We start from the raw sequence: 27614 nt of genomic DNA, 5'->3' as shown, positions 1-27614 counted from the left end.
CTCCCGCACCTCCCCGGCGCGCGCCCGCCCGCTCGCCCCCGGCCCCGGCTCCTCCTCCTCCTCTTCTCGCCATTGCAGTTGGACTCAGCAGCCCGGTGCGCACCGCGTGGCTTTTGGGGGGAGACCCCGGTGGGCTCTGGCAGGAGGGCGGCGGCCGCGGTCGGAGAACGGGACGCGGACGAGGTAAGCGTCAATGTGGCGGCGGCCGGGCCCGCTCCCGCCTCTCCTCCTACCCCCCGTCAGTCCTCTCACTCAGCGCGGGCTCCGCTAAGGAGTAGCCGTGGCATGGCCTGAGGCGCCCCGCACTCCCCGCCTCCGCCGGGTCCTTTCGTCCCGTTGCCTGGCTCATTCCTCCCTTGTCAGCCTCGCTCCCGCGTTCGGCCGTTACTCTCCCCCATTGTGCCGAGGAAACAAAATGGCGGCGGCGGCGGCGAGGGCCCGGTGCGCGCGCATCCGCCCCCCCTCGCGGCCCCTCGGCCGTCGGCGGCGCCTCTCGCGGGGGGTGCGCGCGCACCGGGCCCCCGGCCGCCGCCTCCCCCGGGCCGGGCTTTGTCTGTTGCGGCGCACGCGCGCACGTGCCTGGAGCACACACCCCCTCCGGCCCGGAGCATCCTGACCCGCGATGCAGGGACGACCCCCCTTCCACCTCTCCTTCTCTTTGTCCCAGTCCCGCCCCGAGTTCCAGGAGGGTCCCAGGTTCCCGAGGCGGGAAACATGTCCTCCTTTGTCCTTACGTGGGGCAGAGAGGCAAACCCCTTCCCTGGAACCCCATACTTAGGTGGATTGCAGGGAAAGCTGCTTGGGGTCCTCAAATCTCTGGCTAGCCAGCCCTCCCCTAGATTAGGAACCAAATCTAGCGGAGGATTTACGCTTTCTCTCTCCAGGCGATTCGTTGATGTTGGCCTTTTTTTTCCCAAACTGTTTAGGACGTGCATTCTCTCCCAAAACTGATCTGGTGCGAAATTTGAGTGTCCTGTGATCTGTAAAGTTGGGACCGAAGCATGAGAGCTTGAAACCCGTTTCTGTCTTATTTTCTGAAGTAGTTGAGGGACAGACTCCTGGGGTTGCTCTTGAGTTTCTGTCCTGTAATACTGCACTTGGGGGGGATTATTCGGGGTGTGCAGTCATCTGCATGCTCTCCCCCAGTTATTGTCTAAAAGAGTAAGCCATCTCTTAACATTTCCAGAACTGCTTGAAAGTTGCTTGGGATTCTGCCTAGGGGACTTGATTGATCAGCAAGGAAGCATCAATTAACTTTTAATGGACTCAGGTATTCCAGGGATTCTGACTCTTTTGTTATTGCTTAGGATTGTGATCTCTAAAATGAGTGGTTTGGTGGCATATTTGGAATCCGTGGGAGAACACAAGGTGCTACCTAAGTTGGTTCTCAAAATTTAGGACTTACTCTTTCCCTCAAGTATCTGTGGTTGGGAATCTCCTCAGGTTGCTCCCAGCAGCTGCCACTACGCTTTGTGTGTGGTCTCGTGGGATGTGGCTACAGCAGCCGCTCAGACTGTGAATGAACTGTGGGAACCAGCAGCTCATTCACAGCTGGAATAGCGGTGGAAAAGCCCCAGGGCACGGGCAAGTGCTTCTGTTCAGACAGTAGTCCTGAGTTGTTTCTTGGCCATGTGGACAGCTCTTGGTCCCTGGCTTTGTGAATAGAATCTCTGCAGACCTTAGCGCTGTCTGAGTTGATTGGAGGCTGGCAATTACTGCCAGAGGTGGCCTTGCCAACACTGAACACTGATTTATCAGAGGCTCCCTACCCTGCTGGAACTTGGGCCAGCCTGGGAATCGCCCTCTCTCTGGAGTGGAGTGGTACCTAACCCTTTGCAGTTTTTGTTTCCTTTTCCTGATTGGACTTGTCTAGTGCCTGTAGGGGAAAATTCCTTTATCTTCTTCCAGGGTACTTGAGGAGATGCCCATATTATTGGGAGTGAGAAATCTAAGACTGTCTTTTGTTTTTCTTAAATTTTTCTTATTAAAAAAACTAACATTGGCAAGAGTGGCTGGTAATATTAATATTTTGATGTCACAAATATGGTGTCATGCTCCCCTGGGTAAGTTCACCAGGTAGGGACAAGTGGGGTGAGTCACTGATGAAGAAAGAGCCGTCTCCAAGTCACATAAGCCTCTTCTCTTTGAGTAAATATAGGCAGCATCTTGTCTGTCTTTGGGCTTTAGCAGGATGTGAGAGTTGGAAATGTTCTTGCTTTTGAGAAAGGCTTTAGAAGTTTTCTTTGGGCAGAGGCAGCTCCTTCTTAACTTTTCTCATCTTTCTCCCCAGTTCCTCCAGATTTCACCTTTTACATCTTAGAAGAATGATTCTTTTCCCCCAGAAACTTGGGTTTTTATGTCCTTGGACTTGCCCACGTGCTACATTTTGTCATCAAGTTGCTTTTAACTGTGTGCAGTTCTGAAAGATGTGTAAAATGTCACCTATCTAGTATTAGCAGATGTGGCCCACAAAACGGTGATAATTTTATTTGAATATTGCTTTCATTGAATCTTCTGAAGAATTAGATTTTCTAAGCTTTGTATATTGGCATCTTTTTATTTTAGCAAAGACCTGGGCAAGAAAGATTTGATTTCTGCTTCCAACAGAAGGATTTAGAATTAAAGACAGTTGGTGATATGACGGAGTTTTACTGATGTCTCAGCAGTAAGAATCCACCTGCAGTGCAGGAGACGCGGGTCGGATCCCTGGGTGGGAAAGATACTCTGAAGGAGGAAATGGCAGCCCACTCTGGTGTTCTTGCCTGGAGAATCCCATGAATAGAGGAGCATGGCGGGTTACAGTCTATGGGGTACAAAGAGTCAGGACTTAGCAACTAAATAACAAGTGACTCTACAGGAGTCTGCACACTGTTGGTTAGTGAAATGGGCTCAGGGTCCTAAAAGAGACAAGGCTGGCTTTAGTGTCTTGCCCAGCATTTGACAGTTTTTGGCTGAAACAAGCAGCTCCCCTCTTTGTCACTTAGGGCAGTTTGGTGCTGCCTCCATAGTGCTAGCACCACAGAAATAATAGTGAATGCAGGGTGGCGTGTGTTTGTTGTGGAGCCTTGTGAGTGTGCTGACTTTTTAAAATGAGTTGGTTCTTGCCACCTTATGTTCTGCTAAATCCCTGTGAGATTTTTCCTGGACATCACTTGATAGGTGATCCTGTTACAAATTACAATGGGAAATTCAGCCAGACTTTTCATTAGCTGTTTTCAGATGTTTTGTGAAATAGTGTCTAGTTGAAATTTAATTTTTTTTCTTACCTCACTGAATGTCTGTAGTGAAGAAATTGAAAATGTAGCTACTAGTTTTAATGGGGAAATGAGTTTACTGACCAATGACTTTTTTTGTCTGTATATGATCACAAAGGATCATTTAGTTACAAAGTTGAATGTGTGTCCCTTAGTTGAGTGTGTAAATTTGCTCCAGATTTTTTTTTTTTTTAGTAATCTTAGATGATTCATGAGAAATGGTGTTATTGGCAGTTTGAGGGTCAGGGTAATTTTCCTTGAAAACAGCCATTCATATTATTTCCATTAGGATTGTAGTTCATGCTCAAGGATAAGGTCTTATTGGAATAATATTCCAGGCCACTTGGCTTTTTTGCTGCTTTCTTTTGAACTGATTTCTTCCTCTTATCAGAGTGTACATGAGGTATGTGTATGTCTAAAAGATGAATGTTGCAAGTTGGGCTTGCTTTTCCATGATACATGTAGAGTTTTTGCAGGTTAATAATCGTTACTATGTATTCATAATTCCAAAAGAAACTTTAAATTTCCCTAATAACGGAAATGGCCAGCCTGGCTCCATGGCTTATAGTGGCACTTAATGTTTATAATAACCAAGAATTGGAACCCACCCAGTTGCCCTTTTGTGGGTGAATGGTTCCTTATCATGGAATACTATGTGGCAGTAAAAAAGAACAAGCTGTCAGTACACACACAACTTGGATGAATCTTGAGGCAGTCATTGCATGAGATAAGTCCATCCTAAAAGGCCGTAAGCTCTACAATTCCATTTATATAACATTTTTGGAATGCCAAGATTACAGAAACCTTCAGTGGATTAGTGGTTGCTAGGGGTTAAGCATGGGTGGGGGGCGGTTGGCCATACACAGTGTGTTCACTGTTACACAGTGAGCGTGACTAAACATGGTCAACAGGAGTGGTCCTCGTGACAGCGGCAGTCTGTGACTTATGTCAGCATCAGTGTTACGATTGTGATAGTGCTCCAGCTCTGGCAAGATGCTGCCATCGGGGGAAACTGAGTGGAGAACATGGGAGATGGTTCTGTTCTTAGAGCTGCATAAGAAGCTACAAAATGAAAAGTTTTGTTTAAAAAAGAAACTCTTGGGACTTCCTTGATGGTCCAGTGGTTGGGACTGTGCTTCCACTGCAGGGGGCACAGATTCGATCCCTGTTCAGAGAACTAGCTCTCACATGCCACAGCTAAGACCCTGGGGCAGCCAAATAAAATATTTTAAAAAAGAAACCCTTACCCATTAAAATAATTCACAGTCTGCATGTTATGTTGATATTTAACATCCTTTGAGACGCAGTTATTTTTTTATTTTTCCTCTATTAGAAACTAGTTTTAAAAAATCTGAGACTTTCCCCATGGGGACACGTGGGAAAGTTGTCTCTGTTTTCCCCCTCAGATTTCTAACATGACTGACTTTGCTGCCTGAAGGGCATGTTGCAAAGAAAGTTTGATAATCCCCACTTAGAATCCTGTTAAACCTTTTTGCTGTGACATTATGTCTTCTCATAGGCAGATTTTAAAAAATATTTCTATTGGTTCATCCAAGAGTAGCTGAAATAACTCCTTCAGCATCTTGCATTTGTAGTTTTAGAGCTGAAGGGCTTCCCAGGTGGCACTGGTGGTAAAGAGTCCACCTGTCAACGCAGGAGAGAAGAGTTAGATCACTGGGTTGGAAAGATCCCCTGGAGGAGGAAATGGATACCCGCTACAGTCCATGGGGTGGCAGAGTCAGAATTGACTAAGCAACTGACGGAATTGACAACAACTGGTAGGGCATTTTCCCACCTAGCCTCCTGTAATCCTGTTGTTTGAGAATGGGAGGTGTAGGTGGTGTTTCAATCTCATTTTTGACCCAATTCTGAAAAGATAAAGGGATTTGTTGAAGATTCCACAGTGGCCAGATTGGAAAACCCAAGTGGGCACAAACCTGGGCTTGTGTTTTTAAGACCTTCGGGTGTTCCACAGTGTCACTGGGCCTGGAGGCCTAGGTCTTACAGACCAGTTAAGAGTTCCAGAAACATTTTGGGAAACAACCTGCATCTGCCAGTTAAAACCTTTTTTAATCACTTACGCATTGCCATCACCACCATTTTATAAGCAAAAGGGATGTTTTAACACTGAACATATAGAAAGAAAATAAGATTAAAGGACATGCCTTTAAATGGAAAATGTTTGTGAGATTTCTTTGCCAGTCTAGTGGTTAAGACTCCCAGTCCATTGCAAGGGGCATGGGTTCAGTCCCTGGTTGGGGAACTAAGATCCTGAATGCCATGTTACACTGCCAAAGAGAGAAAATGTTTGAGAAAAATATTTACTCCTGATTTCATACTCCCTCCTGCGCTGTGCTCAGTCATGGCCAACTCTGCGACCCCATGGACTGTAGCCTGCCTGCTAGGCTTCTCTGTCCATGGAATTTTCCAGGCAAGAATCCTGGAGTGGATTGTTATTTCCTACTCCATTATACCTCCCTGTGGACCAGCAAAAACACGTTGCAGACAGAGCTGGAACCATCGCACTGGATTCAAGGTTTGTGTTGAATTTAAAAATTCTCAGAGTGGCATCTGTAATCAGATTTTAGATTGGCCTCTTCTGGCCGGGTTGCTTTGTTCAATAAGTTATTTTCCGTATGTCCCTGTAATAGTTTTTTAAGGAGTCACTGAAAAGTTGCATGTGTATATTATTTCACTTCCAGTGTAGGATTATATCTCCAGAGGTCCGGGAACCAGCAGTTGAGTTGGGTCCTGTGTCTTTCAAAACCTAATTAGGTCTCTTTAAGAGGAGTATCTAGAGAAGGAAATGGCAACCCAATCCACTACTCTTGCCTGGAGAATTCCATGGACAGAGGAGCGGGACAGGCTGTAGTTCATGGAATCACAAAGAGTAGGACACAACTGTGCAACTAACTTAACTTTCAAGAGGAGTATCTAGTTCCAGACCACTCCCCAGAGTGACCAGGACTCTAGTTTTGTGAAATACCCTGGATGGCGGTGAGGGGGTGCGGTTTACTCTGCAAGATAGGTGGGGGCCATACCTGTTAGGGTGTTGTCACCACACCTGTTCATTCAGTTCTACAAATGTTTGTTGATTCACACATGCTGACTTGGGCACATTTCTTTCCCAACTGCCAGCATCATCATTGGGATATCCCAACTAGTGAGAGGTCAGAAAGATGGTCATCTCACTGCAGGTTGTGGTTTAAACCTCTATAACTCTGCATGCTGTTGGGTGGGCTGCTTTTGAGAACAAAAAAAAGAAACCTGATCGCTGTGTGTTAGAACATCCCAAACCACACAGGTAGTTTAAGATCCTGATTCTTCGCTCTTTGCTCATTCCTTTCCTGGATTTCTTTTCAGAGAACCTGGGGGCTGGTAAAAATCAGGCTTCACTTGGACCCGGTTTGAATTCTGACTGAAGTGGCAAGAGCAGTTCAAAGCCTGTCTTTAAATTTAGATTGTCAGGGGGCAGTGGAGTGTTGCTTATGGGTGGGTGTTGTGGTCTTCTTGACAGCACAATTTTGAAAAGGAGAGATGGATTCTCTGGTATTCAGGACCAGAGCAGCTGGCTTCCGATAGGCTGATTTGGATGACAGATCTGGGTTCACACAGAGACAAGTGAGGCCCGTTTTGTTGTTCAGCAAAAAAGCATTGACTCCAGTTTTTTTTTATTTCTATTTATTTAAATATTTTTGCCTACGCCTTGTGGTTTATGGGATCTTGGTTCCCCGACCAGGCCTTGAACCCAGGCCCTCAGTGGTAAAAGCACAGAGTCCTCATCACTGGACCACCAGGGAATTCCCGCCTCCAGTTTTTAAATGTAGTCCAGAATAGGTAGTCTTAGTCGCTTTGTCCCCCTGAATCAGGAGGTATTGCCACTAAGCTGTGGCCTAGAGGGGGAGGCCCGGGGATGAAAGGATCACAGATGGTCCAAGAGTGGCGATCACAGCTGGCCTCAACCCAGTGAGTCTCTTTATGGGTCCTTTCTTGGGCTTACCTCGCAAGGAACGCAGCTACTGGAGCAGAGGCACAGACATGCTCTGAGTTTGAGCGGTGAAGACAGTGGATGGAAACCTCCCTGCAGTATGTTTGCTGAATACAGGAGCATTCAGGGTTGGCCAGATGTCCTTGGGGGCTGATGTTCTACACAGTGACTGTCTTGTTCTCCAGTGGTCCAAGGGTGGTTTTCTCTCCGGGCTGTCTCGATTCATCAGGTAGCATTTTTCGAAGAGATCCCCTGAATCAACTCGGGTGAACCTTGGTCCCTTCGGATGAGGGAGTTGGGCTGTGGATGTCTCCAGTGGTGTCAAATAAGTATCATTGTGGACTCACGTGTACTGTTCCCATGCTGAATCTGTTTTAGTCATATACTTGTAACATTTTCTTAGAAGATTCAAACATACAGAAAAAGGTGACACTACTTTACAGTCAGCGCTTGCCTGTTTGTACGCCCGAGTTCTCCTTTGACTTCAGCTGTGTTTCACGCTTCTCTCCTTCTCTATTCTCGTCTTTCAGCCACTTTATTTTCATTGAAATAGAGCTGATGTGTGTGAGCACATTTGCTCAGTCCTGCCCAACTCTTTGTGACCCTGTGGACTATAGCCCGCCAGACTCCTCTGTCCGTGGGATTTCCAGGCAAAGATACTAGAGTGGGTTGCCATCAAGTGGGGATCTTCCCAACTGAGGGATCTTCCCAACTGAGGGATCAACTCTGTGTCTTCTGCATTGGCAGGTGGATGCTTTACTACTGCGCTACTTGGGAAGCCCTAGAGTTAACAGTATCTATTTTTATGATACTTTTCAAGGTAGCAGAAAGTTGTAGTCTTTCCTCTAGATATTAACTGGAGTCCAGTATTTATTTAGTTTTTTGGTTTTTTTTTCTTTTGAGGTAAATGCACAGATCTTGCATATACCATTCAGTGGATTTTGGTCAGTGCATATCCCCCACAATATTATCAAGGTGCAGACAGTGACCACCACCCCAGAAAGCTCCTGGCACCCTTTCCAGGTGTCCCTGCCACCATCCCATGGAGGCGATTGCAGATTAGTTTGGTTTTTCTGCTGCATTGGAGGACTTCATACAGGCCTTTTTTTGTTTTTGGTACTCGGTTGCCTCAAATATAGCTAGGGGGAGCCCTCACAAGTCAGCTCCTTTGTCCTTTGGACGTGCCAGCAGTAATCACTGAGCACTTCCTTCTCTTTATTTTCTTTTTTTTTCCCAACTCTTATTTTTTGACCATGCGACACAGCATGTGGGATGTTAGTTCCCCTACCAGGGATCAAACCTGCGCCTCCTGCTTTGAAAGCGCAGTCTTAACCACTGGACCACCAGGAAAGTCTCTTCCTGGCTTTCTGATACTGCATTTTGACCCAGGCTCACCCACCGTGGTTCTGCATCAGGTGCTGAATCAACTACTACTTCTGGGAGCTCCTTTTAGAAGATCTTAGACATATCAGTCCTACAAACCCCTTAATAAAAAGGTCTTTGGCCCCTGGACTCTTGGTTTAAACCCTCTGTTACTTTTAAGCCTCTGTATCTGATATCTCTGGTGGAGGAAGACTAAGATGAAGAAGTGGTAAGTATAGAGAGGTGATGCATTGGCTTCTGGCACCATGTTGGATTTGGAGGGAAGGCATTTGTCCTTTAGAGTGGCCAGGTCCACAGGAACGGGGGACTTGCCTACTGTGTTCATCACTGTCCCAGCCTCTGGCTCAGGGCCTGGTCCAGGGGAGGTGCACACAGAATTCTTCTGACTAAGTCAGTGCAGTTGTAAACATCATCCTTCTTTATCAAGTTGATGAAGTTTCAGTGTAGATTTGGCCAGGACTGGTGACTGTTTACTGTGGGCTCCTCATCAGTCAGCTGTCATTTCCGACGGCCTGCTTCTTGTTGGTTTATATTTTCTGAGATTTGGTTTACATTTTAGATTACCTGCCATGGCTGCACTTTTGTAAGAATTCTTCAGTTTGCTATGCACTTAAAAAAGAACTATTAAGGAAATTTTCAGACACGCACAGTGATCCCCATTTTGCCCATCTCCATCTTCAAAAGGTATTAATGTTTTCCAGTGTTGGTTTGTCCTGTTCCCTTCTCCACTCCCCACCTCACCCCTAAATTTTATTTTATTTTTTTTAATATTTATTTCTATTTGACTGCTCCGGGTCTCAGTTGCAGCGTGCGAACTCTTAGTTGTGGCATGTGGGATCTAGATCCCTGACCAGCGATTGAACCCAGGCCCCTTGCATTGGGAGTGCAGGGTTTTACCTCCTGGATCACCAGGGAAGTCCCTCACTGAAGTATTTTAAAACAAGCAAAAACCAGGCGTGTAGTTTAAGCCATAAATTTATCTTTAATGTGTATGTGAGGTAAAGAAGTTCTTTTCAGACACAGCCATAGTGTCATTCATTCCTTATGCAGGATGTGCTTTTGCATGTGCTTATTATTAGCCCCCACAACAACCTGATGAGGTACTTCTTGTCTGTAGTAGTAGTCAGTTCTTTTTTTTTTTTTTTTTTTTTTTGAGGGTTTGTGGGATTTGTGCTCCATGCTTTCCACAGGCCAACTCATCTAATTTTCACATTCCCCTTGAAGAGGTAGAGGGGTAGGTTCCATGTTGCAGGTTGAAGGAAGCTCCAAGAAACTTGAAGGCCACACAGGTAGTGGCAAAAGCTCCCCCTTGGTGACTACTGAGTGGCTTACCAAGGGCTCAGGCACAGCCAGGGCTGAGCCCAGGGACTTGTGGTCCTCTTCCTTCCCTCCCTCCCCTGTCAGGAAGCATTGGACCCCATATGTCCTTTTGCCTGACTCTGCAGGAGTATCACTTCTCATTCTACCTTTAGATTTTCAGGTTTTAGTTGGCAGCCCCTAAGTTTTCAATGACATAGTTAGCTAGTCCTAAAGCATTATGGGAAATTCTCTTTGGGGCTAGTCCTGTCAGAGTTTATCCTTGAAGTGAGTGCCTTTCTGAGATGAACCTGCTGCGCTGGCTGGTAACAACCGGTGTGGATGGAAGGGGCTAGCTGTTATGTGGTTGGAGGGAATGGGTGGAGTCAATCTGTTGCCTACTCTGCTGATGGGGCTTTTTGGGTTGTTTACTCATTTGGAAGATTTCAGTGTGGACCAGACTGTTTGCACAGAGTGGGAATTGAGTAGGTTGTAGTCAGCATGTTATTTAGAGTCGAAAATTGTAATTATAGCTACGTTTGTCTTGGAGACTTGTGTTGTCCTTTTCAGTTGTCTCAACCACTCCAGAGCTGCACGCTGGGGGTGGCCACGTCCCCCCTGGTGCTTCAGAAGGTTCTTGCCGCACCAGTTCACAGCAGCCATCTGGGGCCCTCTGTTTCCTGCTCTTGTTCCATGTCTTCATGACCCTCAAGGGTCAGAGCTCACTCCTTCCTTCCTTCTCTTTTCCTTCTCCAAACATCAAGATTTTGCTGAACATTTTAACCCATACCACTTGGGGGAGGCTTGGTAATAGGTTTATTTGTAAAACTTGGCATACTTCGTATGGAGAAATGTTGAAAGGAGATTTTTTAAAAAGTAAAAATCATCTTGAATGTGGGCCTGAAGTCAAACATGGCTTCTAGAAACCAGCTGTTTTCATTTTTGGGGAGTTTTATAATTAGTTGTTTGTACCTTGGGTTAGTGATTACTTGGAAATAGAGATGTGTCCTGCTGTGTTAACAGAGTCCTTCCTGAGGCAGCACCGCTTTCCACCTGCGAGATTATCTGACTGCTCAGACTCCTCCGCCGATGAAATACATGAAACTAAAAAAGATTTTCTGATCTTATAGATAGTTGAAGTATTGATAACACCAAGGAAATCTGTCACAATTTGAAAAGATAAGCAAAAATTTGATTTCCAGACACTACAGATAAAGAGAAGTAAAAATGGTAAGAAATTTATTTTGTTAATCATAGATACTGTTTCTTCATTCACTTACAAAAATATTTGTGGTGTTGCCCCAAAGCATTTGATTCTTTTTTTTTTCCTGAAGTATAGCTGACTTACAGTATATTAGTTTTAGGTGTACAAGAGTCATTTCATATTTGTGTATGTTATATTCCATATAAAGTTATCATAGAATATTGGCTACATTCCCTATTGTCCTTTTAATTTATTTTATATGTGGTAATTTGTACCTCTCAATCGCCTTCACCTGTCTTGCCTCCCCAAAGCATTTGGTTTTATAATCATTTTTCATTAGACTCTTTGAAGTAGTGTAACAGGTCTAGTAATAGAGAAATGTATAATGTGCCCCCTTCTTCCCGTGGCCTAGAGAAAGCACGACTGTTATGTTTGGTTCTCCTTCTCAGATCTTCAGGTGTGTTCATATAGTCTTCCTTTCATGTGCGTAATTGTGAGCTGTACAACTGAACAGATAAGTGTCAAGCTGCTTGGTCTCTTTACATAGTTTTTAACTAAGTTTTCACATTTCCAGCGTCCAGTGCGAATTTTTGTGAATGATGATCGCCATGTGATGGCAAAGCACTCTTCCGTTTACCCAACACAAGAGGAGCTGGAGGCAGTCCAGAACATGGTGTCCCACACAGAGCGGGCTCTCAAAGCTGTGTCGGACTGGATCGATGAGCAGGAGAAAGGCAGCAGCGATCATGCCGAGTCTGAGAATGTGGATGTGCCTGCGGAAGACGAGGGAAAAGAAGGGGCTGGGTAGGTTGGCTTTGTAGGGTTTTTTCTTATTTCTAGGGAGACTGGCCAGTGCAGGGTTGAGCCTCTCCTTTTTCTAAGAAACTCCAGCCTTTCCGGGGCCCCTGGGTTCTGGCCAGCCTGCACCTCACTGGGCCTGTGTTGCGCTGTTCTCAGGGAGCAGAAGACAGAGCACATGACCAGAACCCTGAGGGGAGTGATGCGTGTTGGCCTCGTGGCAAAGGGCCTTCTGCTCAAGGGGGACTTGGACTTGGAGCTGGTGCTGCTGTGTAAGGAGAAGCCCACAACCGCCCTCCTGGACAAGGTGGCTGACAACCTGGCCATCCAGCTCACTGTGAGTGTGCCCGCTTCCACTGGGGACGCAGGGTGGTCGGGGGCAGACATGGCCAACTGCACTGTGCGCCGGGAGGCGTGTGCACACCCGGCCTGGCCCCTGCTGTTCCCACGTTTCTGTAGCTGCCCGGCAGCCAGGCCAGGCTGGGGGCCCACTGTGTACCAGGTGGCATTGGGCATGACCGTCACATCCAGACTCCAGCAATGGATGGATGGGCGGGTGGCTGCAAAGGATATTCCTCCTTAATGCAAACCTGGACTTCAAAAAAGTTGTTTTTAGCCGATTTATTTACCTCACTACAGAAGTACTATATAGATAGTAACTTCTGGCATTTCTTGAGCATTGACTGAACCAGGCCCTAGGCCAAACAAGCTCTGCACACATATCATTTCATCATGACTGAGGTGGGGCTTGATCATCTTAAGTACTCTAGTAGATTTGACTGATGCGGGGAGCTCAGTAACTGACCCCATGTCCCTGGCTGGTGAGGTGTCTGGGCTTTGGAATGTCTGTGTGTCGCTGCCCCTCGGTGCCTCCTGGGGACACTACCCTGGATTCAGCCACAGGTTAAGAAAAGAAGAAAGTAGAAATTCTCATCCTGTAGATACACTGTTCATTTTCCCATGTAAATCTTGTTCTGTCACGTGTGACTGATCCCTCAGGATTCAGGACAGAGGTCAGAATTGAAATGAGCAGCTAATGCAGTGTGGAAAGGCTTCGGGGGACTGTTGAAAGGGAAGGCAGCCCTGAACTTTTGTTTTAGTGGTAATTTTTTAAGTTGGTTTCCATCTTTGTCTGTTAAAAAGTATATTAAGTGTAGGAAATTAAGTTGACGTAAATGTTTCTAAAGGAAAGACCATTTTCATAGAGTGTTTATAGAGAGATATAAAGAAAGGTGTTTGTTTTTTTTACCCCCGTTTTTCTCTTTTGGCCATACCACACGGCAGGCAGGATCTTAGTCCCCCTACCAAGGATCGAGCCTGTGCCCCCTGCATTGAAAGTGTGGAGTCTCTACTACCAGGGAAGTCCCAGGAAAGTATATTTTTATCATGTAGATGAGTGATTTTTGACTGGGGTACATTTTGAACCCCGGGGGACATGGAGTGAGTTTAGAGGTAGTTTAAGTTATCTTAGCAGAGTAGGTGTGGCGCTATTGGCATCTGTAGGTAGAGGCTGGAGAGGCTTTCCGAGGTCCTCCAGTGCACAGGACGGCCCCGCCACTGTGAGTGATCTGGCTGGCGCGTCTAATAATGCTGAGGTGGAGAAAAGTCAGCTTGGGTCCTCTACAATGCCTTTATTCTCCCCAAAACTTTTTATTTCTTTGACAAAAATCATAAATACTCAAGTTTTCTTGATCAGGGCGTATAGACTGGTATAAAGAAGAAAGCAGAAGTTACAGTCATGAATGTCGTTTTATAGACGCATGTAGCATGCATTTGCAGCAAGTACGTGCTTCCATAGTCGCCTCATGAAGCTGTTTCACCACGCAGTTTTCGTCCCGTGCCCTGTGACAGCGGCTCATCCGTGTGTGGAAGCGGCGGTGGCGGCTGCCCATGCTGTGCTGGGTCCTATGCTTTCCGTGCCGTGTCCTGTTCAGTTCCTTTGCTGCCTTGGGTGTCGGTCGTGTCCCTAAGTCCATTTTACAAATCAGAAATCATAATCTTGATGAAATAGAGTAATCTGTCGAAAGTCATGTGACTCCCGAGTGACACAGTGAGGATTTCACACCACCATCTCCTCCCAGACCCTAAACTCTTAATGTTGTATTACAAAACTTCCTCTCCCTGCTAAGTAGTCATCTCCTCCTCGGAGTACCTGGAAGATGGCCAAAGGCCTGTCCAGTAAGAGGGCGTTCTGACCCCTCGTGGAAGGCGCTGCTGTCAGTCACAACCCAAGAAGTTGGCCTGCAGTCGTAATCAGGAGCTCAAGAGAACTGTTGCTGGTCTTGGGAAGCACGTGTTTGACAGTTGCGTTTTCTTTTATAGGCGGTCACAGATGACAAGTATGAAATACTCCAGTCTGTTGATGACGCTGCGATTGTGATAAAAAACACAAAAGAGCCTCCATTGTCCCTGACCATCCACCTGACCTCCCCTGTTGTCAGAGAAGAAATGGAGAAAGTATTAGCTGGAGGTAGGGAGGCTGAGAAAGGCCAGCAGGGCGTTGGCACTGTGGTATCCCCTCACTGTTAAAATGTGCTATGAAGTTTTAGATTGCTCTGATAAAAGGCTAGCGGTATAGCTTTGACCACCTTTACTTGAGCTCACATCTCCCACTGGGTTTCGGTCCTGGGAGGTTGACAAAACAGTTGCACTAAAAGTGAGTAGTACTTTTCCGAGAGGATTGCACCATCTTTGTCTGTCTTAATCCTTGGATGTTCTCATCGGTATTAAAGGTGTTTTTTCAGTTGAGCCAGTCTCTGGCCTTGGAAAAGCGTGTCCCCAGTGACTGTAGGCTTTAAAGTATGGAAGACAACCAGATGGTTTCTGCATGAGTATCACATTGGACTTGGTGCAGACAGCTTGTGTTGCAGTAGAACCAGGGCCTCTTTGTTTGTCTTCGTCCACTGGCTGCTGTTACCTGTGGCCATGATCGAGAAGCAGAGAGCTGGGGCAGAGTTTTGGATAAAGTTTTTTTTAACAGTGGAGCGATTTTCAGACCAAATCCTGGAACCTCGGACAGTGCTAATGCTCTCACGATTCCGAGTCCGCCCAGGGCCCCTTGTGTATCTCTGGGTGGATGGTTTTCAGTCATGACTGAAAGTCAGGGTGACCGGCCTTATCCAAACCCCTGACGCACAGATGGTGGCAACGACAAACGCCCCGGTTTTGCTGCAGCACAGGCTTACGCACGCCCTTGTTGAGGTTCCTCGGTGCCCTTTGGTTCCGATACCTGGTTCACCACCAGAGCCCTTCTAGTTTATCAATTCAGGGACGCTGGACCTTTGACCAACAGGACTGACTCTGTCAAGGGCTGGGGCTGGGGCAGTCCCGCCTGGTGGGCGGAGGTGGTCCCCTTTGCCGTAGTTGCCTCAGGGGATGACCTGTGGGAGGCAGAGAGGGAGTGCATTTCTACTCCCCCCACCTTCTTTTTTTTTTTTTTTTTTTTCCGGTTTTGGTTTTTGTTTTTTCTTTTTGCTAATGAATTTTTTAGCATAGCTCATTTATTGGGAGATCCTGGGGAGAGGAAGCAAGGTAACCATCTACTAGAAGATAGGGTCCACCTATCTGTCCCCCTCCCCATGGGATTGTTCCTTTTAGAGTACCTTCCCACTTTGTTTTTGTTTTTCTTTTTGTTTTCTTTTTTTCTTTTTTTTTTTTGGAGGGGGCCTCTGATTTTTACAATCTCCTCTCGGGGCTGAGTTCAATGTGCTCGAGCATCTCCCTCCCTGGTCAAGGGTGGAGAGGACTTGAGATTCTGGGAGCCTCAGCTGCCCTTTAGGAAGCTGCCACATCCCCTTTCCACCTGACAGAAACCCCTTGGTCAAACTGTACCTTGTCTTCTTATTCCATCCATGAATAGAAACGCTATCAGTCAACGACCCCCCGGACGTTCTGGACAGGCAGAAATGCCTTGCTGCCTTGGCGTCCCTCCGACACGCCAAGTGGTTCCAGGTTTGCATTTTGTTCTTCTATTTGTCTTTCGGTAGAGAATTCCTAAGTTTTAACTTGGCTAACTTTCACCATAAAGTTGTGGTAACATTGAAGAGCGCCGTGCTGAACTTAGCACCTGCTGGCGTGCGGATGCTAAAGGAGCACGCATAGACAAATTTGACACCCCCCCCCCCCCCAAGGAGGTTTGTGACTGAGTAGGTGGGGAGCTGCTGCTTTGTGCCAAGAGTAATAACGTTATTACCATCCACTCGGTGGAATCGCTGCCGACTGCACACTTGGTGGTCATGCACGCTCACCTTCGTTTACCCTTGACAAAGCAGCGCCCTGAGACTTGTGTGTTTCATGTCTGCCTTGCGTGCAGGGAGCTGCCACGGTGTAAAGAGCCTGTGCTTTATTCCTCTAGGCCAGAGCCAACGGGCTGAAGTCATGTGTCATTGTCATCCGGGTCCTGAGGGACCTGTGCACCCGAGTGCCCACCTGGGGTCCCCTCAGAGGATGGGTAAGGCACCTTGGGTCATGTGTGCAGAGACTTCCCAGATCCCGGGACTGTGTTGCCAATCAGTGGGCTGGAGTGGCCCGTTGGGGTGTGGCCGATGCATCCCGTCACAGCTGCTTGTTGAGCTGCTGAGTGCCACACCCTGGGTGGGGCTAAGAGCCAGACCAGGAACCCAGAGGAGGGTGCACAGCTCAGCTCAGCCGAGGGGGGACCAGCGGCGCACTTACTGGGACAGCTTCTCTGTGTAGAAGCTTTTGTAGCTGCTCTGAGACAAGGGTCAGCAGACTGAGGCCCACAGGCTTGTTTTGGCCAGTTGCCTCTGTCTATAGTCTGTTGTGAAGAATGGCTTTTTTTTTTTTTAACTATTTTTTAACTGGAGGATACTTGCTTTACAGTGTTGCGTGAGCTTCTGCTGTACGCAGCATGAATCAGCTCTAAGTATACACATACCCCCTCCTGGTTTTTATCTTTCTAAATGCTTCACTTTAAGTACCTAAGCACACAGCTTCCGTTCTTGGCCCCTACAGCCTAAGAGGCCAGTCCCTGTCCAGAAAAGTTGGTGGAGCCCCATTCTCGGTGTGCTGTCTTTGGCTTGTGAACTTGGAGGGCCTTGACTCTGATACACACACACACAGGGTGACACTGCCTAGAGTCAGCCTGCTCCCTCCTGGACTTGGTGACTAACTGTCCCTCTTCCCTTTCAGCCCCTCGAGCTTCTCTGTGAGAAGTCCATCGGCACAGCCAACAGACCCATGGGTGCCGGCGAGGCCCTGCGGAGGGTGCTGGAGTGCCTGGCTTCGGGCATCGTCATGCCAGGTTGGGGCCTTGTGCTTTGCAGGTGGTAGGGAAAGGAAAGGACAGGGACTGAGGCCCCGAGGCCACTTCCCGGCGGGTCCCCTGAGTGGGTTAGGGTAGCAGCAGCCCGTGTCCCTCCAGGGGTGAAGCATGTGACTACCCTCTTGCACCATCATATCCAGCCCTGTGCCGGCTCCGCAGCTGTGACTCCGGGCGGATCCGGGGCAGTAGTGACCCACTCCCACGCGAGCTCCTTGCTCTGAGACACAAGTGGCTTATTTCTCTCACGGGCTGGTCGCCGAGTGGGTCACTGAGCCCGGCGTGTTTTCCAGAGCTGGGTGTGGATGGGGCGCGGGGGGTAATGCACTTGGTTCCCTCAGCCCAGCACCACGCTTCCGAGATGCTAAAAGATAATCCTCTGCATATCTTCCTTGTTTCCTGCCTTCAGATGGTTCTGGCATTTATGACCCTTGTGAAAAAGAAGCCACTGATGCTATTGGGCATCTAGACAGACAGCAACGGGAAGATATCACACAGAGTGCGCAGGTATAGTCGTCGCCATTGCCACGTGAGCCCTTACCCAGTCTGTAATCACTGGCTTCCAGTTCCGTTACTGGGTATTCTCAGGGTAGGCTCAGCTTGGGGCCCGAAGGTCAGGGGCTCGGGCCTGATACAGGGAGCCCCAACCTGGGCTGCTTCTTTCCCCTGGCGCCACGCGAGGTTGTCATCTGCCCCCCCCTTGGCCTGCTCGAGTGCCGTTTTCAGACACCCGAGTTCAGCGGGGAGATGTATTTGCTATGTGGACTGCTCAGGGGTCCTTCCCTTGCAGGCCCACCCCGTGGCTCCGTGTGGCAACCAGTCCCCAGGTTGGGGTCTCCTGTATTCTTTTGAGGGGGGTGGTCACAGGCTGGCCTTCCCCCACAGCAAGGCTGGGCCCTGGCAATCAGGCCGTCCCCTGGCTGGCGGAGGACCCCTTGCTGTCATAGGGGAGACCATTAGCAACCCCCTCAGCTCCCACCCCTTCCAGGAGGCATTAGTGAGCGCACACATGAGGGCTGGGAGTGCAGGGCGGCTCAGTCAGATTCCTCTTCCCCTTCTCCAGCACGCGCTGCGACTAGCTGCGTTCGGCCAGCTCCATAAAGTACTTGGTATGGACCCTCTGCCATCTAAGATGCCCAAGAAACCAAAGAATGAAAACCCAGTGGACTATACGGGTAAGGAGGCCGTGGGGCCTGGGCCCAGGCGGCGAAGTCATCATGGGCTCCCGGCAGAGGACAGGCTAGAGTCTCAGCTGCTGCCGTCCTCGTCTTGTTTCAGTTCAAATACCCCCCAGCACCACCTACGCCATTACGCCCATGAAACGCCCGATGGAGGAAGATGGAGAGGAAAAGTCTCCTAGCAAAAAGAAGAAGAAGATTCAGAAAAAAGGTACAAGCATTCACACATACTCCTTGTTTTAAGCCGCCATCTGGCTTCATTGAAGGTTTAGCCCACAGTGGTGACATACCTGCTTTTATTCTATTTTTCTTGGATGTGATGTGGAAGTGCTTTTAAGAATGATTGGTTATGGGGTTCTCACAGCAGGAATACTGGAGTGGTTTGCCAGTCTCTCCACCAGTGGAACACATTTTGTCAGAACTCCAGTATGACCCATCAATCTTGGGTGGCCCTGCATGGCATGGCTCATAGCTTCATTGAGCTATGCAAGCTCCTTCGCCACGACAAGGCTGTGATCCATGAAGGGGATTGATTAAACTTAGCATGGGCATGGAACACAATTAAGATGGATGCACCTCAGCTGGTGACCACAGTCAGGGTATGTGTCTGGATAGCAGGGCAGGCAGGCCCTCAGCACATGTGGCCACCTGGCCTCCTGCCCAGTCCACAACGTGGTGTGTTGCGGGCGGGCAGTCAGGAGAGTGTCCCTGTCGGGGTCAGAATTGACTGGCATTGTAGAGCAGCATTGCTGTGTTCTCTCTAGAGGAGAAGGCAGAGCCTCCACAAGCGATGAATGCCCTGATGAGACTGAACCAGCTCAAACCAGGGCTGCAGTACAAACTGATTTCCCAGACCGGTCCCGTGCACGCCCCCATTTTCACCATGTCAGTGGAGGTGGACGGCAGCTCCTTCGAGGCCTCTGGGCCCTCCAAAAAGACTGCCAAGCTGCACGTGGCTGTGAAGGTGAGTGTGGCCAGCGGTGTGGTGGAATGGTGACGTGCCTCCCTCAGCTTTGTGCCCATTAGGAGCCACTGCCCCCTGTTTAAGCACGAGGCTGAGGGAGGGAATGGGAACACTGAAACAGAGGCCTGACCAGTGGCCGAGTCACACATGGCCAGAATGCCGTCATTGATGGGTGCAGGGCCTCCAAATGTGGGTGGGCATTTGGTGGTCTTGGGAGCTTCAGAAAAGTGCCTCCAGTTGGCTGGATGCTCCCTAAGAGCTGCTGATTCAGGATGCTGGATGTGGGAGAGTGCTTGTCTGGGTGAGGCCTTCCTCACTGGGGACACGGGGTCTCCCCCGCTGCAGGTGTTACAGGACATGGGCTTGCCCACGGGTGCTGAAGGCAGAGACTCCAGCAAGGGGGAGGACTCAGCTGAGGAGGCAGAGGCGAAGCCCGCCGTGGTGGCCCCTCCACCTGTGGTGGAGGCCGTCTCCACCCCCAGTGCCGCCTTCCCCTCGGACCCCACCACCGAGGTGAGCACAGGGTGGGTGCTGTGAGGCCCTGCAGGAGTGACTCAGGGTCCCCTGAACAAGGACAGGCACTGGTCCTCGTTCTCTTCCTCCAGAAGCGTAACAGCCTTCCAGTCCAGGGCCCTGTGGAGGGAGTGGAAGTGTGCGCTGTCGAGGCCTGTGCTGGTGTTGACCCAACGTCGGGGGCGGCGCCTGGGAGGCCTGTAGTCGAGGCTAGGCTGTTTCCCTGAGAGAGACGGTGTGGGTGGAGGTGGTCCCATTGCTGGCAAGCCCACAGGTGATTTCCAGCGGGGCGGGCAGCAGAGAGTGGAGCGGAGGGCCTCAGACCGTTAACGCAGGGGCGGCTGCCGCCTGTGGGAAAGACCTCAGCTGAGTTTGTCGGTGCTCTTTTCTGTTTTCCCTGAGAACGTAAAACAGCAGGGGCCGATCCTGACCAAACATGGCAAGAACCCCGTCATGGAGCTCAACGAGAAGAGGCGCGGCCTCAAGTACGAGCTCATCTCAGAGACGGGCGGCAGCCACGACAAACGCTTCGTCATGGAGGCGAGTGGTCCCGGGCTGCTTCCCGTGGGGGCCTGGGGTCTTAGGAGACGCCCCCACCCCAAAGGCAGTGTTGGGTCACCCCTGACACACATCTGTTCTCCCCAGGTCGAGGTGGATGGGCAGAAGTTTCAGGGTGCTGGCTCAAACAAAAAGGTGGCCAAAGCATATGCCGCCTTGGCTGCACTAGAAAAGCTGTTCCCTGACGCCCCTCTCTCCCTGGAGGCCAACAAGAAGAAGAGAGCCCCTGTGCCTGTGAGAGGTGGCCCAAAGTTTGCTGCTAAGGTGAGTGTTCAGCCCTGAGCTCTCGGGTGCGCTCTCCTTGGTGGGTGCTCTCGGATCGTTTGAATGGGAGAGAAATGTAAGTGGTCTGTCTTCTCTCCCATCCAGCCACATAACCCTGGGTTCGGCATGGGGGGCCCCATGCACAATGAAGTGCCCCCACCCCCCAACCTCCGAGGACGGGGAAGAGGAGGGAACATCCGCGGTCGAGGGAGAGGGAGAGGATTCGGTGGTGCCAACCATGGAGGCTACATGAATGCTGGTGAGGACCCTGTCCTGCACTGTCCCCAGGGGCCTGGCCTGCTCCCTGCAGTGGGTGGGGACCCCCCACCCCCACCCCGCCCCAGGGACTCACTGAGATGCAGAAAGAGGCAGGGGTGGGGCAGACCCATTTCCTATCCTGGTGACCCTGTCCATTCCCTTCCAGGTGCCGGGTATGGCAGCTACGGGTATGGAGGCAACTCAGCGACTGCTGGCTACAGTAAGTGCGTGTTTCTCTTTGTCTGAGCTTGGGAAGAAGCTGCAGTTTAGCTCCCGTGCCCTGAGTTAGAGCAGGGTGGCCCAGCAGCATTAGCAGCAGCAGTCTCCCTGAGATTCATGGGCGGCTGGCACCTGTGTTTGGTGTTAGGGCAAGTGGTCCTCCAGCGCCCCCATGCTGCAGAAGCGTAATTTACTCTCTAAGTGTTAAGGCTCACATTTGTGTAACTGGCAAATTCGTTAAAAGTCAAAATTTTAAATTTCTCTGCTTTAAGCCATGCGAAGCACCAAACCTGTGAATACGCTTTTCCTGACAGTGCACAGCTCTTGTCTTGAGAAGGAGCCTTCATTGGGGGGTTACAGGAGCAGAGAAATCTAAAACATGAATTTCAAATGTGGCGCTCTGTGCCCTTTTTCAAAAGAATTCTAATTTTTTTTCTCTGCTCTGTCTCCCCCTTTTGTAGGTGACTTTTTCACAGACTGCTACGGCTATCATGATTTTGGGTCTTCCTAGAGCATCTAAAAGTATTGCACACAAAATCAACTTTTTACTCCAATTTTCTCGAACTCCAAAACCCAAAGTGTCCGTGCTGTGCCCTGTGCTTCACTGGGTTTCTCAACCGTGGCTTGTCACCGCAGCTTGTCTGAAACTCTTAGCCTGCAGAATTTAAGACAATGGCAGTTTTTATCGTGATTTGCCTTTGAACTTGGTCCTATTGAAGTTCACAATAAGTGGAAAACAATTTTTCAGAGAATGCGTTTTTGTGCAGAACTGCACAGAATTCTAGAGCCAGCGTTGGTCAGCATCAAGGCAAAAGCCCACCTTTGCTTTTTATGGAAAGCATTACTTTATTTAAGAGACAGATAATAATGCATTTTAATCTACCTTTGTCTTAATTTACAGCAGGTTTTGTATGAATTTTTAACCTTTTAACAAATCCCCAAATCTCTTTGATGCCTTTGACAGTAACAGTTTCACCACATCCGAATCCAGAGCAATCTGCTTTTTTTTCCATAAGCATGTGAAACATTGAGAACATTGGGGAATTGTACATTGTGCTAAGTTAACCTCTTCCATATTTTGTAACTGCTCTGGTGGGTTCTTGTTCCGGAGTGCGATATTCTGTGGCTGCTTTAGCTAGAGGTGAACTCTCAAAGGTATCAAAACTGTGCTTCCACTCTTAGTGCAAGAAACAGACAGGCTTTAAGGAAATGAGAACGTAGAATTTTGCAAGTCCTAATCATTGCTGCAAATGCATGGGATTCTTAAGGATTTTTCTTTTTTTCCCTTTTTCTTTTAAATGGGGCTTTAAAAATATCCAAGTAGAAAGAGCCTAATACATAGCGCCTAATTCTCCTGTGAGGAGCCAAGCCCCCAGCAGGCCCTGTGCTGCCAGCCTGCTCCCACGACAGGTTCCAGAAGGCCTGGAAAGCTACTGCCCTCTCCTCTGAAGCTGCAGTCTTGAGCTGGGGGCATCTCCCTGCAAGTAGAGGTGCACCGAGGCGTTCTGGCTCTTGAATGAGACCCTCGTTTCCTGGCGGGAGTCCTTCTTGGGAACCAGTGTAGTTTTGGCTCTGATCAACAGTTCTTGCAGCAAAGCCTGCCTCCACATTGACTTGCAAGATTTTGCGTTTATTCAGGCAAAAAACTGGTCAAAACGGTTACTCCATAGTTTGTTCCCAGGGGTTTGAAACATTCAGTGAAACTTTGATTGCATGATGTATTTTTTTTTTTAGAACGTTATTGTTTGAGAATAATGTCTTTTTATACCAGGAAATAGTTATCCTGAAATGACGTTGAAAACTTTCCCTCCCCTTTATTATTTTTTTTTTAATCAATACATGTTAAAGTAACAAGCCCTCAGTCCTTGGCGTCTTCATTCATCCCCACGCTGGCGGAGGGGTGAGGAGGCGCTCAGTGCAGACCGTGGGCAGCTGAGGTGGTGGGCTTCTGAGAGGAGGGGGGCGTCTCAAGGGGGTACCGCCCCTCCTCCAGGAACCTTCGCGTGTTTTCTCTCTTGCATCAGGGACACAGCCTTCTCCCTGGTGTTTCTGCCTTCTGGTGGGCTGAGTGGAGGGGTCTTAAGGAAATTAACTTACGTGGCAGATTAGCTCTATCCAAATTATTGTCCGAACCACCCAAGACACAGTGGTACGAGGTGTATATCTGCAGTGGGTGGAAGGTCCTTGAGAACTCCCAGATTCACCTCATTCAAAAGACTGGAGACCATTGCTGCTAAATACGGGAAGGAAGGACTGGGTGTGTGGGAACATTCCCTCCTCCGCCTCCCCTATCCCGGGCACACACAATGGCTGGCTGTGTCAGGGGCAGCAGCCAACCAGAAGTAGTGTGCCCGGGTCTGCCTGCCCCAGGGACTCCGCTGCCCCTGCATGAATGTCGGGGATTGCCCGGCTGGGTCGGGGAGCCACCCACATGACCTGACCTCCGCTTTCCATCCCCCATGGGTCCATCTGAGTGTTGGGGTCTGTTAACAAACCAGGGTCTATACCGAGCGACCAGCTTGGGGAGGCGGGTATCCATCGTGACATTCTCTGCTTCAGGGCTTGAGAATGTGGTGGCCTCGCTGCACACTTGTTAGTCCTGCCACTGGGTCCCGCCTGTGCCCGGCAGCTGTGCTGGGAATGAGGGGTGTGCCCTGTGGGAGGCCTCACCTGGGCGTCGGGAACCCAACTCTGGTGTTTCATTTCCCCTCGAGGCTGTGGAAGTCACACCCGGGAGACATCCCAGGTCATTGTTCAGACCAGCTAGTCTTCCATGAATGGCTTTGGCTTTAGGGGCGTCATTACAGAATATCTCCTGAGGTCACCCAGGGCTTGGACTGCAGAGCCTCTTCCCAGCACAGCGGGGAGTTGGGGGGCGAGGGGAGGAGGACAAGGTGGGAGCTGGCTGCTTCTGTGGGGCTTTGCTTTTCCTGTCACTGTTGGGGACATCTGGGTAGCAGCAAGCTAGTCGTGAATGTCATCCCGCGCTTGGAGCCCATCTCACTATAATGTTGACATCTGCCGCAAAAGCTGCTGTCGGCCTGCTGTCGTGCCGCTGCTTGGCAAAGATCCATTGTTGTCATCAGCTGATGGGTGAGTGGAGCTGAAGGCTGGGGCCAGCCCCAACCAGGCTGTCTGATGGACCGGAGCCACCACTCCTCGCTGTCCTGCCTCCGTCCCTCTGTCCCGGCCTGGGCCATGGGCTTGTGGGTCAGCCTTCAGGGCCCACAGCTGCGACCGCCCCCCTCCTGCCCTTCCCCGTCTCCCCCTCCTCCGCCTGACCTGCTGCCTTCCTGTTTAGGTCAGTTCTACAGCAACGGAGGGCACTCGGGGAATGCCGGTGGTGGCGGCGGCGGGGGCGGTGGTGGCTCTTCTGGCTACGGTTCCTACTACCAAGGTGACAACTACAGCTCCCCAGTGCCCCCAAAACACGCCGGGAAGAAGCAGCCGCACGGGGGCCAGCAGAAGCCCTCATATGGCTCAGGCTACCAGCCCCACCAAGGCCAGCAGCAGTCCTACAGCCAGAGCCAGTACAGCAACTACGGGCCCCCGCAGGGCAAGCAGAAAGGCTACAATCATGGACAAGGCAACTATTCCTCATACTCCAACTCGTACGGCTCCCCTGGAGGCGGAGGCGGATCCGACTACAGCTACGAGAGCAAATTCAGTGAGTTGGCTGGCAGAGCACATCCCCAGGCATGGTGGAGAGCTGAGCGATGCTGGCTACAGGGCAGGCATCAGGAAGACCCTGGAAACGAATCTCCCAGTCTGAGTCTTTGCTGTCCCCTCCCTGTTGCCTTCTCCACGGTTCCAGAGGCTGGGTCACCAGAATAGATAAAGCCTGTGAGGCCAGGCCAGCTGCTATGAGCTCGCCTCCAGGGCTAGGCTCTGGAGACAGCCCCCAGCAGATCCTCAGATGAAGAAGATTGCCCCCCTTCTTCATCTCCTGTGCAGACAGCACGACAAGACTCGGGGCATCCTTGGGCTGTCCATAAGGAAGCCGTGCTGTCTGTGAGTGGGCCTGGCAGGGGTCGCTGGGTGCCAAGTGGGAGAAGGGAGGAGGCGTGGAGCAGGCAGGATGGAATTGGGCTTCAGAATGTGGTGACATTTCAGAACTCCAGTGACCCCTGGCACTTCATTGTTGGACTGGTTGCCAGGTTTAAACAGTTAAGACAGGGATTCCTGAGAAGGCCTAGGTTCTCAACCAACGGTCTGCCACTGCCAGGGCCACAGCACAAAGAACCTAGAGTGCCCCAGCCACGTCGTGGCCACAGCCCCTTAACCACACTGTCTTCTCTCCCCCAGATTACAGTGGTAGTGGAGGCAGAAGCGGCGGGAACAGCTACGGCTCAGGCGGATCGTCCTACAACCCAGGGTCACATGGGGGCTACGGAGGCTCTGGGGGTGGCTCCTCATACCAAGGCAAACAAGGTGGGCCTGAGGAAGCAGGTGGTGCAGAGGGGCGAGGGGAGGCTTAAACTCAGAGCCAGCGGGGCCCATGGGGGCCCCATGAGGAGTGGCGTGGCCTGGCGTGTGCGGGGAGCAGCACACATGGGGCTGTGGTGGCAGGTGCCACGTGGCTTCCGTGTGGGGTGAAAACCAGGCATGGGGGTCACCGGCTCTCACACGGGGCTTCTGAGAACCTAGGCTTGGGCACACCTCAAGCATTGGCTTCCAGAGCCAGACAGTTTTGAGACCCAATTTTATTTTACTTCTTAAAACTTATTGGCCACATAGCATGTGGGATCTTAGCTCCCCTACCAGCGATGAAACCTGAGCCCCCTGCCCCCCTCTAGGGAAGTCCAGAAATTGCCCTACTTGTAAATGTTGGCACCAGCAGGGGAAAATGCTGAGAACAGTGAGGGCCAAACAGCCTGCTGTGTGAACTCTGGTTGGGGGTGGTGAGTTCAGCCTTGGCTCAGGCAGCCCCCCATTACAGCTCCCATGGCTAATGCATGTGTGACGGCAGATCCCTACCCCTTGTAAGCCCGGCTTGATGGCCCCACCTCTCAGGGCTCATGTGAGAACCAGACCCATTGACCCTGGAAAGACACTTAACAAAGTGGCGTTTCCAGGGCTTCTCTGCTGCTGTATCTCGTGGACAGACACAGCTCTGTCTAGTGTTGGCTGACGCCTGAGCACTGACCGTGGGGTGGGCCTTGTGCCCCTCACTTCTGACCCATTCCTCTCTCCCTTAGGAGGCTACTCATCACAGTCGAACTACAACTCCCCAGGGTCCGGCCAGAATTACAGCGGTCCTCCCAGCTCCTACCAGTCATCACAAGGGGGCTATGGCAGAAACGCAGACCACAGCATGAACTATCAATACAGATAAAGCCCCCAAGGGGGTGAAGATTTGTACCTTCTGCACTTACCCTCCCATTGTAAGATTCAGTTTTATGCATCACAGTTAACATGTCAGCCGGCCTTTCCAGGCCCCTCCGCCCTCCCCTGTCCACGTTGCCGTGTCGTGAGGTGCAGCTGGTCACCCCCGTGACCCGTCCTGTGACCCATATTTAGCCGTGTTTGGGACTCCGTGTCTTCAATGGTTTGTTAGTTGCCATTACAACTTTGTCTGAGTAGAGTTTTTTGAGTTCTTGCAGTTAAGTATCCCTCTGTCTATTTACGATTGGTGTTAGTGTTAACTCAGTTTGTCTTTAAATAGTCACGGAAGGGATACGTCATCTGTTAATGCTTTTGTGAAGTGAGTTAAACGAGCTTTCTGTATTTTAATGCTTTAGTGTTTCAGTTTTATAAGTGAAGATTTTATTTTAAAAACAAGTGGGAAAGAGTGGGGTTTCTTTTTTTTTTTTTTTGGTATGTCTGCATCATTCAGGCAGTACATCTGAATTGAGCTGAATGTAGACAAATAAAGAAAAAACAAAACTCTGCGCCCGTCGTAGCCCTGGGTGTCTGGCCCACCCGCAGCAGGATGGGCAGGGTGCCGCCACCCTCTTCCCAGCGCAGGAAGGCAGTGTGTGGGGGCAGGGCAGCTCCTGGTCACCAGAGAGGTCCAGGGCCAGTGACCCAGTGTCCTGGGAGCTTGGAGACCCGGTGCTGCAACGGCTCCGTAACCTCCGTTCTCCCGACGGCCTGCAGGGCAGCTTCCGGAGGCCCACACTGCTGTTTAGGTTTTGCTCACACATAATTGGGCAGGGTTTATTTTCTACTCCATGAATTCTAATAGAGTTTTTAAGTGCAATTTCAAATTCACCGTGGAGTAAGGTGATTCCCGTACTTTGGTACACATAGCTGACTTTGAAGAAGCCCAGCTGAATCTGGCTGAAGGTTCCCAAGATCTGGGGAATGCTGCCCCAGAACCATCCCTGCAAGCAGGGCACTTCGTGTCTCCAGCAGCCCCTGCCTGGGGTCTGTTCCACTGAGTACACTTTTGGGATGCCTTTCCATCTTGGGCATTTGCACGGTGTTTGGGAGACATTTGTCACCTAGGGGTTA

At 50.1% G+C, this 27614-nt stretch overlaps 1 protein-coding gene across 6 annotated transcripts; it reads left to right on the top strand.

Annotated features, from left to right (window-relative positions):
- On the top strand, positions 1-27049 carry ILF3 (interleukin enhancer binding factor 3). Of its 6 annotated transcripts, none has more exons than XM_043466648.1 (20): positions 1-183; positions 11052-11151; positions 11700-11929; positions 12083-12260; positions 14246-14393; positions 15783-15874; positions 16278-16373; positions 17075-17186; positions 17614-17711; positions 18268-18379; positions 18483-18593; positions 19147-19346; positions 19692-19859; positions 20262-20399; positions 20505-20681; positions 20787-20940; positions 21106-21159; positions 24460-24825; positions 25464-25629; positions 25662-25686. In XM_043466648.1, exons 2-20 carry the CDS (start codon positions 11149-11151, stop codon positions 25669-25671), a joined length of 2613 nt encoding a protein of 870 aa, XP_043322583.1. In that variant the 5' UTR covers positions 1-183; positions 11052-11148; the 3' UTR covers positions 25672-25686. The 6 variants fall into 6 exon arrangements, with proteins under 6 accessions (XP_043322583.1, XP_043322582.1, XP_043322580.1 ...); XM_043466647.1 differs by lacking the exon at positions 25662-25686 and adding an exon at positions 26357-27049 and having other exon boundaries at positions 2-183; positions 20274-20399; positions 25464-25589; XM_043466645.1 differs by lacking the exon at positions 25662-25686 and adding an exon at positions 26357-27049 and having other exon boundaries at positions 2-183; positions 25464-25589.
- The last annotated feature ends 565 nt before the right edge of the window (positions 27050-27614 follow it).

The sequence above is a fragment of the Cervus canadensis genome, chromosome 4 (genome assembly GCF_019320065.1).
Source record: "Cervus canadensis isolate Bull #8, Minnesota chromosome 4, ASM1932006v1, whole genome shotgun sequence".
Lineage (NCBI taxonomy): Eukaryota > Metazoa > Chordata > Mammalia > Artiodactyla > Cervidae > Cervus > Cervus canadensis.
Note: the sequence above shows the minus strand (reverse complement) of the source record. Positions and strands in the feature narration are given on the sequence as shown.

Bases quoted from the DNA above. Each gene is read 5' to 3' on its own strand.
- ILF3 (XM_043466645.1), top strand. The intron at 19,860-20,261 runs GTGAGCACAGGG...GTTTTCCCTGAG, and splicing joins CCTCGGACCCCACCACCGAG to AACGTAAAACAGCAGGGGCC. The intron at 20,682-20,786 runs GTGAGTGTTCAG...TCTCCCATCCAG, and splicing joins GCCCAAAGTTTGCTGCTAAG to CCACATAACCCTGGGTTCGG.